General features: G+C 41.1%; 1 protein-coding gene across 1 annotated transcript; it reads left to right on the top strand.

The window, feature by feature from the left end:
• Window positions 1-214: 214 nt before the first annotated feature.
• LOC104623652 (nuclear receptor ROR-beta-like) lies at window positions 215-9,317 on the top strand (the record flags this gene model as incomplete). Its single annotated transcript, XM_010290803.1, has 4 exons — window positions 215-287; window positions 1,244-1,329; window positions 5,729-5,870; window positions 8,916-9,317. Coding segments are annotated over exons 1-4 (703 nt in total), but the record flags the coding sequence as incomplete, so codon positions are not given.
• Between the last annotated feature and the right edge of the window lie 723 nt (window positions 9,318-10,040).

Below are 10,040 nucleotides of genomic sequence, written 5' to 3'. Positions count from 1 at the left end.
ACTGCCCAGAGTTTTGAAATGGGATGCTCTTAATCTTGTTTCCCTGTCTCCATGTCCAAATCCATTTTGGAGCTGAATGTGTCCAGTCAAAACACTAATGGTTAGCAATCCTTGCGCTCAGGGTATCCCTACTACACAAGCTGTCAGCTTTGCTACCCAAGGATTTGATGAGTGACTTGTGTTGCAGAGAACTGCTGCTATTGTTGCCCTGGGCATGGAGGAAAGACGTCTACCAGGAGTACTGATCCTTAGCAAGTATGATGCTGCTTCCAAATGCCAGGAGAATTGTAGGGAGGCATGCATCTCCCATAGGAAAACAAATGAAAGAGAATGAAAAAATTATAATAGGTTTTCCATTTCTTCCCAATGCATCTGACTAGAATAAGGGCACAATCCTTCCTACATTTCAGAGTATGCACTCTTACACCATCATCAAAGGAAACACACACAAGATTCAAAGTAGTTGAGGGAAGCAAACAGCTATGTTAGCAAAAATAATATATTGAAGATCGTGAAATATGTTTTCCTTCTCTGAATTAAATGACCATTATGTTTATTAAAGGATCTGAAACATATCCATATTCAAACATTTTCAGATAGTACCTGCCTCTCCCAGAACACAGCCACTGGCTACCCAACTCAGTCTGTAGGCCTTGCCTGCCTGTGACTCGGCGCTGAAACAAATAACTTGAAGCGGAGAGGTTAAGCAATCATTTGCAAGCCTACCTCTGCCAGTGGGATTGGTACCTTTGTGTGTCTTGAAGCCATAAGCTGAAGGATGTGAAAACTTCATCACCTCAATTACTTTGAAAAATGCATCAAAGTATGCTATGTCATTCTACCTCAGCAAAATGCAAAGTCACAAATATCTGAAACAATCTGTAAGCAAAAACAATCTAGATAACTATTTAGGACCCTTAACTACTGTCATTAGCAATAATTATAATGAAATTAACAAGTAAATACAAAAAAGGAGAATGTGAGGAAAAACTTGCAGATTGTGAAGTATCTTAAATCGTTGAAAAGTTTTGTGGGATATAGTAAAAACTACATAATGTGAAGCAATTAAAACTTGCCAAATCAAAGCATTCAGAAACACACAGTACAACACAAAGCAGTTTTATACTGTCGGGGGGGTGAACAGGTTATCTGCTATCTAGCTCTAGTTTTTAAGATCTTCATTCATTCAAGAAAGAAATTAAGTAGAATTATGTACTCAAAATATTTGTCTTTTCTTTTTCAGCGCAAATTGAAGTGATACCATGTAAAATTTGTGGTGATAAGTCCTCTGGAATACACTATGGAGTCATCACATGTGAAGGCTGCAAGGTATGAGATTTTAATACAACATAGTCATCAGCATCTGCATTAGCCTCAGGCATCTGTGTACAGTAATACACGCTTACACGCTTTCAAACAAGTGGTGCCAAAGGCTGTAGAGCCTGCTGCTGATATAGTCGTGTTTCATGCCTCATTTTACTAGTTACTTTTCTTTTTATCAAATAGTCTTTAGAGTTACCTTCTTGTTTGAAACATGAATTAATCACATCTCATGCAGCATAAGTGCTGAAACAGAGGCTGGCAACTGTAAGTCACACCTGTTCTACCTTAAATCAGCTTGAAAGATGGATTTCTTATCTTCTTTCCTATACAATCCATGTAGCATTAAAAGTTGGCGTGGTATCTCAGTTCAACATCTTTAAAAGCTTACAGGTGTCAGTTTGGTCCTATTTTATCCCCTTTGTATTCTCTGCAGGCCAGATTGTAATCTCCAAAGGAAAAAATGCCTTACATTATAAGTAGTGTAAAAGGATCCTTTGTCTTCTTCCTTATAGGCTCCAGCACAGGGCAGTTGCTGGGAATTGAAGGTTAAAAAAAAAAAAAAGAGGCAAAAACCCTTTCCATGTTGCTTAGTCATATTAGCATATTATCCCAGGCATTAGTTTAATAACACAAATCAGACTGCAAGCCAAGAGAAAAAAGGCTTCAGTTTTCAACTTTAAAAGTACGCTGTGATTTTTTTATCTAAAGAATTATATTGTTACTCATGGAAAACCAGAATTTCATACTACATGTGGATATTTCAGCTTTGACTGTAAATGTGAAATTGCAAAGATGGAAAGGTAGCATCTCTGATTTCTTCTGTGTGGAAACACAAACTGGTACATTTGAAAGTAGGTGCATATCTGTAGAGTGAAATGGCAAGTCTGTATTTACTTGATGGTTTACAAAATTTTAGAACATCTGAAAAATCTGAAAATTTGGGTGCACCAGTTCCCAAAAGAAAGCTTTTGATGCCCACACATTGAGAAGCAACATACTGTCAAAGATCAGATTTCTTTCAGAAGTGTTAATAATTACAAATGGAAAAACCCGCAGCGTGTCACTGTCTTATTGTGACACTGGACTAGAAATAAGCACCTTCTTATGATGGTCACATGAAACAGGATTAGATTAATTGATCTGTTACTTCAAAATTGGCGCAAAAGCTACAGGAGAAAAATGCTTTGAGCAGAAAAACAATGTCTTGTCTCAGTAGTCGGTGCCCACAGAGCAGTTAGGGGTAGAGGCTCCTGCAGATGTGATTAGGGTTAATGCTGGCCCTTGTGTGTGCCTCAAGAGGAGATGATACCCTCAGCTCTGTGTGTAGACTGCTTGTTAAGATAAAGAGCTTCTCTTCCACTTACGACAGTTTTAACCCCATTGTTTTCGTGCCAGTTTTGCAGTATCAGATCAATTAGTCTAATCTTGGTTTGCGAGCCTGTTGTGAAAAAAGATGTCAGTTTTCACATCGGGTCCGATGGGAGGCATCTCAGTCTGTCAGAGCCCTCTTTTAAGGTAAGTGTTGTTTTGGGCAGTGCTGCTTCGTTGCCCAGCAATTAAATAACTATTTACTCAGCCCACACACTAACAACTGGTCATTTCTGGCTCCTTTTGTCTGAACACATTAGAAATCTGAATTAATTAAGCGGGAGACCATGTGTGGAAGAAAGAGGAGAGAACCACTCCACAAGCATGCACGCAGGGTGAGCCAGGCACCAGAGAGCCGCAGCGATTCAGGACACAGAATCTGAGGACTGCACTGCCGGTGTCAGTGATACAAACTTCAAGGGGCAGGAAACCCTTTAACTCTGCATCCCTACGTTAGCTATGCTGCTGCAAATGCACATTATAAGTGCTTAAGGGGCATCGCAAATATTACTGCTGTTTCGTGTGCATGCCTGCATACGCTGAATAACCAGCTGGACCCACTGAAAAAAATGGTGGCTCTGCCACTACCGTCGCTGAAAGGGTGAAACCTGAAGACAGGTTTCCATCCCGTCTGTCTCTGTGTCTCCTTCTTCTGCTGAGAAGCCTTTTATCATCTCTCCTGCCTACCCCCAGAGCAAAGTATTTGCTACCACTCTTTTGTCATGATTTAGACAATAGTTGGCGTGACCATTTCCCTTCTCAGACTGACTGTCGGTGATGGATAAAGTGACTTGTTCAAGATGCAGAAAGATTTGTTGTCAGTATTGGGAACATTGGGAAATCTGTCTTTAAGTCCGTAGCTCCTCAGTAATGAACCGCATCCTCCTTTCCACAAATGGAGCCATTCTCAGTAAATACAGCCAATATTATATAAAGATCCCCTAAAAATAAAATGAAAGGATTGTCTGTACTTTGTAAGACAACATTTAGATCTTATGCAGTAGAAAGAGAATACAAAAGTCTCCTCGGAAAAATAAATTACCTGCTGTAGATTAATTTCATTATGTAACCCTTGATTTTTTCCTAAGAGGGGCAAAGAAGGAACAAACAAATTCTTCTGAGATGAGATCAACCTTAATGGGAAAAAACAGCACTACAAAATAAGGCTCAGTCAATGCTAGATGGTTGTGTGGGTTTTTTTAACGTTATTTAGTTCATTTGTTCTCACAAATCCATATCCACATAAGAGCTGCTAAAATCTAAACCTTTAAACCAGAAAATCCTTCACACACCAAAACCAAAATTTTCTGTAAAGTTCAGCAAATAAAGTAGCAATATCTGCAGTTAGCATCCATTTAGCCTTAAATTAAACTCACCTCCACGGTTTCAGGATAGTTTTGGTCAGCTAGGGTCAGATAAGTCCCCACCAGATTTTTTCTGTGCTACCCTGAAGAGCATCCATGTTCTCAAAAGTGCAAATGATAAAACTTGATTTAGTTTTTAGATGAACTATAACCACTGATAAAATCAGCACGGGCCAGAAGAAATTCAACTCTTTATGCTCAACCTCAGGAATTAGCACTGCCAGAGTCCTTGGTGTGACACCATGCCTGTCGCCTGTTGTTAGTGACACCCCACACCATCCTCAGTGGGTTCACTGAGACTTGAGTGAGAATTTAGGCACTACCTGCAGCAAGCGAACTGAGCCCTGTGACACTGTCGCCTTGTTGCTTCCGCAGCCTCGTTCCCCCAAAACGCACGGCTGACCGGGTCCATTGCTCAGTATTACGCCTGTCAGCCTGGGCAGAGGGAACACTGGTTTTGCCTGATAAATGAAGTCAGCTCTTGCTTTCTGGCTCCATTCAGAGCTCTTTGCAAACCAGCCCAGAAAGGCACAGCCACTTTGGCATCACTGGTGGTGACTGCAGTCGTGATGCTTTCTGCCCATACTCTGTTCATGGCTTCCTGCGGTGGCTAGGCTATCCTTCAGCCCTCCCACCACAAAACGCTGCAGCTGCCTGCGTCCAAAGATGCCACAGTGGCCAAGGGACTTCTCTTCGTTGTTTCTCTCTCTCTGGACCTGCTGTTCCTCCCGTCCTTTATTTTACAGGAAAAGAAAGAATATAATAAAATGCCTTCTCCCTCTCTCTTTCTCTCTCTAATCCTCACTCCCTGCTTTCATTCTTCTTGTCACCTCTGCCATTTCATGTCACTTCTAACCACAACGATACCTCTTGGTGTTGTTCGTAGCAGCTGGGAGCTCGTAAGGCCTTAGGTATGGGTTAATACTCTCCTTCTAGCCCTCTGATCTTTGACCAAAGAGACCACAACTGGCCAGAAGAACCTTCTCAGGGATAGAGTAACTACAAATTTTTACATAGATAAAATGGATAATGTTATATACCATTGAAATGGAAAATGTCATTACTTTCTCATGGTAGTGTCTAAAGGTGTTGCTTTCTCCTTTGTGTGTTGGCTTTACTTGATACAGTCATTAAATCCTAGTGCTTTTGTGATGCTTGTATTTGAATTACTTTTCACTCCTGAAGTGTATGATCCCTCCAGATCAGATCAACATTTGCCAGGTTAAATGGAACAGCAGACTTCAGCTTCTAATGCTATGCATAGCCAGTGCTGGTTATTACCAGCCTCTTTCACTAAAGGAAGAAAATAGTCAGCACAAGTACTTTTAAGTCACCGGTTTATAAATGCTGACAAGCTTTTCCTCTATTAGGAGCAAGTGTTAGATGATACATAGTTGTTATTGCACAATAAGAATGTATTCTGTAACATTATTGTTTGCATTTTAAAAAGTAGAATTACATTCCTTACAGAATAAAGCACAATTCTCCTTATTATAAGTAAATGTTCTTTAATTTCAATATACAAGGACAACACATCTGCAAAGTCAAAGCATAAGCAGCATTACACTAAATAAGAGTTTACTGTAGTCGTTTACGTGGTTCTCTGTGTGTGTGTGTGCGCGCACATACATGCACATGGTAATACTCTGACTCTCTTGCCCTCTTGCCCCTAGGGATTCTTTCGGAGGAGTCAGCAGAACAATGCCTCCTACTCCTGCCCAAGGCAGAGAAACTGTTTAATTGACAGAACCAACAGAAATCGTTGCCAACACTGCCGACTGCAGAAATGTCTTGCCCTGGGAATGTCTCGAGATGGTAAGGAGTTGGATTCCTGCTTCACACCTAAAGCCTTTAAAACTCTTCTTCGCTGCTGACTTACTTAAACTCCCTGTGGATTTCTGGAAAAAGAGAGAGGAGAAGCTCCTTGCTTTGTAATGCACGCACTGTGAGACACAGATCTTTGCTGTTCAGTTAACAAAGGAGGCTGTTTTCATGGGGAGGGTGGGGAAATCACAAAATGGAGAGCAGCATTAGTTTGGAACAGAAAGAGTAAGAAATGAAATGTGTTGTTCTGATCAAAAGCACAGAAAGGTCACCTCCGGAGAGCTGGATTTATATTCCAGTTTAAAGAACTTCTTATATCAATCATTAACATTTATCTTAATATAAAATATTGATGTGTGAAAGCATCCCTTTCCTTGAGATCTCTAAAGATCTGTGGCAGTACATAGGCAGTTAAGCAATTTACACCTTGAGAGCATTAGGGGTTTCTGTTAGTTTTATTCAAAGCACTTGACCAAATATTTTGTCTTGCTAAAAAAACATTTCTTTTACCTGTACATTGCCCTCTGTCTCTGTCTGGGGTAACAGAAGAAAAGTTTCATAGTTTAGGACTGAAAATGGACAGTCCACCAGAGGAAAGCTCCACAGTGTACCTGACAGCAGGATCCTTTGGTCCTTGCTAAGCTCTGGTCCACCTTCCAAGCTATGGAGTGACGAGCCATGATCGGCAGGCTGGGAACATGCACCACACCAGAGCTGCGGGCAACGGGAGGCTTCAGCAAGGCTGCCCACAGCCAGCCTGCCCCAGCCACCACTGCTTGTGCAGGGCGTTTCCAGCTCAGAGACATATTTTAAATGACCAGGCAGTATGAGAAGAAAATGCTCTGTTTTTGAAGGCAGGTTATATTAATTTCGATTGCCTGGCAGCAGTTTTCGGTCTTAGAGAGTTTACACAAAATGTGTCATTTGAAATTAACAGTCATTGATGGAGAAGTTGCTTGAAGAGTTATCTCTTTACACAGTTCACAGATTATAAACTTGCTTTAAATTTGGACTCTGATAGGTCTTTTCCTCCCTCAGTGTATCCCATGTCTCACAGAAACAACTTGCTCACCAGTCTGGGAGAGCCCTTGCAGTCTAGCCTTTAATCCATGAACTCTTTTTGGACCTAGCATGCAACTTACTTGATGCCTTAGCTCCCGATCTTTCCCAGAGGAGGTTAAAGTAGTAATATTTCAGTTATTTAACAGCATGTGCTTTCCTCCAAGAAGTAATATTTTCTAATGATTTAAGGTATCACAGGGGCATTATAATGTGACTGACAGCACTGTGTTCCCAACCTGTAATTCAGGGACCACTGCATGCAGACAAAGGGAGTGATTCTCCTGATAGCATCACTTTCTTCTCTCATTGTTTATGTAAGGGTGTTTATACTTAATGATATTAAGAGCTCTTGCAAGTTTAAAATAGGCTGTATAGATTTTTTTAAACAGGGAAATTGAATGTGATTTTTACCTCTCAGCCATGTAACAGATTCATTTTTATCAAGCAGAGGCAGGATGCTAATTGACAGCAGCTGGAGAATCCAATTAATGAATATGTAATGAGAATAAACAGTGGGTGTTTGTTTTTATTACTGAGGCCCTAAATTTGAAGAAAATACACAGTTGCATTTTTCAGAATACAGTCATTGTATATTGTCTGTAAGGGTGTGCAATGCCCTGTGGACTGATTCAAGGGGCAGGCTGTGTTCATGTGAGGTGGCTTGCAGCCTGTGTGAAGCGTTGCAAGTGAGCTGAGGTTGGCACAAGAAAAAAAACCTTAGTGTAAAAAAGTGCAAATAAATTGAAGAGGCTGACATCTCCTTGGTGTTCTGGCACTGCCTTTTCATATTACGTTCCTCCTTTTCTCTTCTTTTTCCTGACTGAAGATTTTCACATTCATCCACATGTGTAGGCTCAGACTCTTCTGGGGGGCTATAGCTGAACTATGGGGTAGCAAAAATGCGAGCCAAACCCCTCCTGTTCTAATAAATGTGATGATTCTGAATTGATCCCAATTACAGAGGGACTAGAAATACTCAGCATTGGAAAATACACCTCATAATATGTAGAAATTACTATTTCCAAAGCAATGTCCTCTTATCTGTGGTCTGATAAACCCTGCTGAATGTATCCCTCATTTGTTTTAATTAACACCTACCTCTGCTCTGAGATCCCAAGATCTAGCCCAGTAGAAAGCCAGAATTTACAGAGACATGGGGCTGTGGGGGGAGATAATCATCGGTGACCCACTGTATGTGCAGGCTGTGGATTTACTCCTCCTAGTTCCACAGCAATCAGCCTGTCATTTTTGAAAATTTCAATCTCAGTGTAATGAACCCTGATCCTGGGGAGAGTGGTTTGCACTCTGATGTTTTCCGTCCTTTCTCATCAGAGGGAATGCATGGATTTGTGCATGGAGATTATGTAAATTGATTGTGTAAATCCCTGAGACTTTCCTCTGTGGAAAAGACGACATTCATTTGTGCTGTTTACCTTCAAATCTGTTATTTTCCTCTAGGTTCTAACTCCAACCTGTAAGATTTTTTTTTTTTTAAAGTGTGAAGATAACACCCCATTGAAAGGATGCAATAATAAGGCTTTAGGGCTTGTTTTCATCCAGAGTACTAATCCTGTTAGTGCAGTGTTTAAAGGTTTGTGGAAAGTTGGTGAATCACATAGGATATGAATCTACAGACTGTGCACTTCATACAGCTCTGGGTTGTTGTTCAGCGAACAGGTATAAAAGGATGCATGGTCTTTTTAACATTCACAGTGGGAAGTGAGTTGCTTGACTGAGGCCCTCCTGTCAAATAGCAGTCATTGTCATCACCTTGTAAATCCAAGCACACAATACTTTTTCCTTTGTGAGATGCATGCGGTGTAAAGCTTTGCATCCTCTCTCATTTCCACAAAAAAAGGCAAGTTTCCACAGCAAAAGTAATGCTGAAAGTAAATATCAAAAGAGTGGTGAGGTTCAGGGAATTCAAGAAAAATGAAAGATGACAATGGTTCATATTGTGCTTTGTTTTTTCAGCTGTGAAGTTTGGAAGAATGTCCAAAAAGCAGAGGGATAGCTTGTACGCTGAAGTGCAGAAGCACCAGCAACGACTGCAGGAGCAACGGCAGCAGCAGAGCGGTGAGGCAGAAGCCCTCGCCAGGGTTTACAGCAACAGCATCAGCAACGGCTTGAGCAACCTGAATAACGAAACTGGCAGCACCTACTCAAACGGGCACGTCATTGACCTGCCGAAGTCTGAGGGTTATTATAATGTGGATTCCGCCCAGCCTTCCCCAGACCAGTCTGGGTTAGACATGACTGGAATCAAACAGATAAAGCAGGAACCTATCTATGACCTCACCTCTGTACCAAACTTGTTTACCTATAGCTCTTTCAACAATGGGCAATTAGCTCCGGGGATATCCATGACTGAAATAGGTAAGGAAAATCCTTATTCCTGTAGTGTAATGTGTATATTTATAAGTTAGATTACAATATTGTCTTTATTAAGATATTATACAGTCATTCTGTACATAGGTACACAATAATTACGTGTTCACACATGTGTATATCTGCACACACAAACAGGGAGTAAAGGAAAGAAAATCAGTCTGGCAGTAATTGACACAACATTGAGGCAATTCTGTTTTTACCAAAATCTGCAGATTATGCAGTTTCTTAAACTCAGCAGTTCATGTTGTGCTTATGAAATAGGAGCACCAAAGCAAGTGAGGAATCAACTGGAACCAAGTGATAGTTAGTAGCAGGGAGCTTGTTTCAAATGACCTCATTACTAACAGGGTTAAATGATCTCTTCAGCCAGCCAGCCATATTCCTGTCAACACTCAGAACCCCCATGGCAGCTGATTCTAGGGTATTTATTGTCAAAAAGCACCAGCTTGCTACTTCTGCTGTGTGGATGTACATGCAGGGCAAGTTCACTTGAGGTGCACAAACTCTAAATGTAGTTGTGTGGATACCCCTGCTCCTCTGCTGCAACGGCTTGGAGAACCTGTCTCTTGATTTCTTCACTGAAAAGTAGCAGAGACCTCTCTGCGAGTCGAGACGGTTTGAAAGGCAACAGCTAACGGTAATTCTTCTCTGAGGAGGATTTCTGTTCATCTAATGCCTCTAGTCATACTAGTCGTACCTCTCCAACAC

The sequence above is a fragment of the Phaethon lepturus genome, unplaced genomic scaffold, assembly GCF_000687285.1.
Source record: "Phaethon lepturus isolate BGI_N335 unplaced genomic scaffold, ASM68728v1 scaffold10447, whole genome shotgun sequence".
In the NCBI taxonomy this organism is placed as follows: Eukaryota; Metazoa; Chordata; class Aves; order Phaethontiformes; family Phaethontidae; genus Phaethon; species Phaethon lepturus.
Note: the sequence above shows the minus strand (reverse complement) of the source record. Positions and strands in the feature narration are given on the sequence as shown.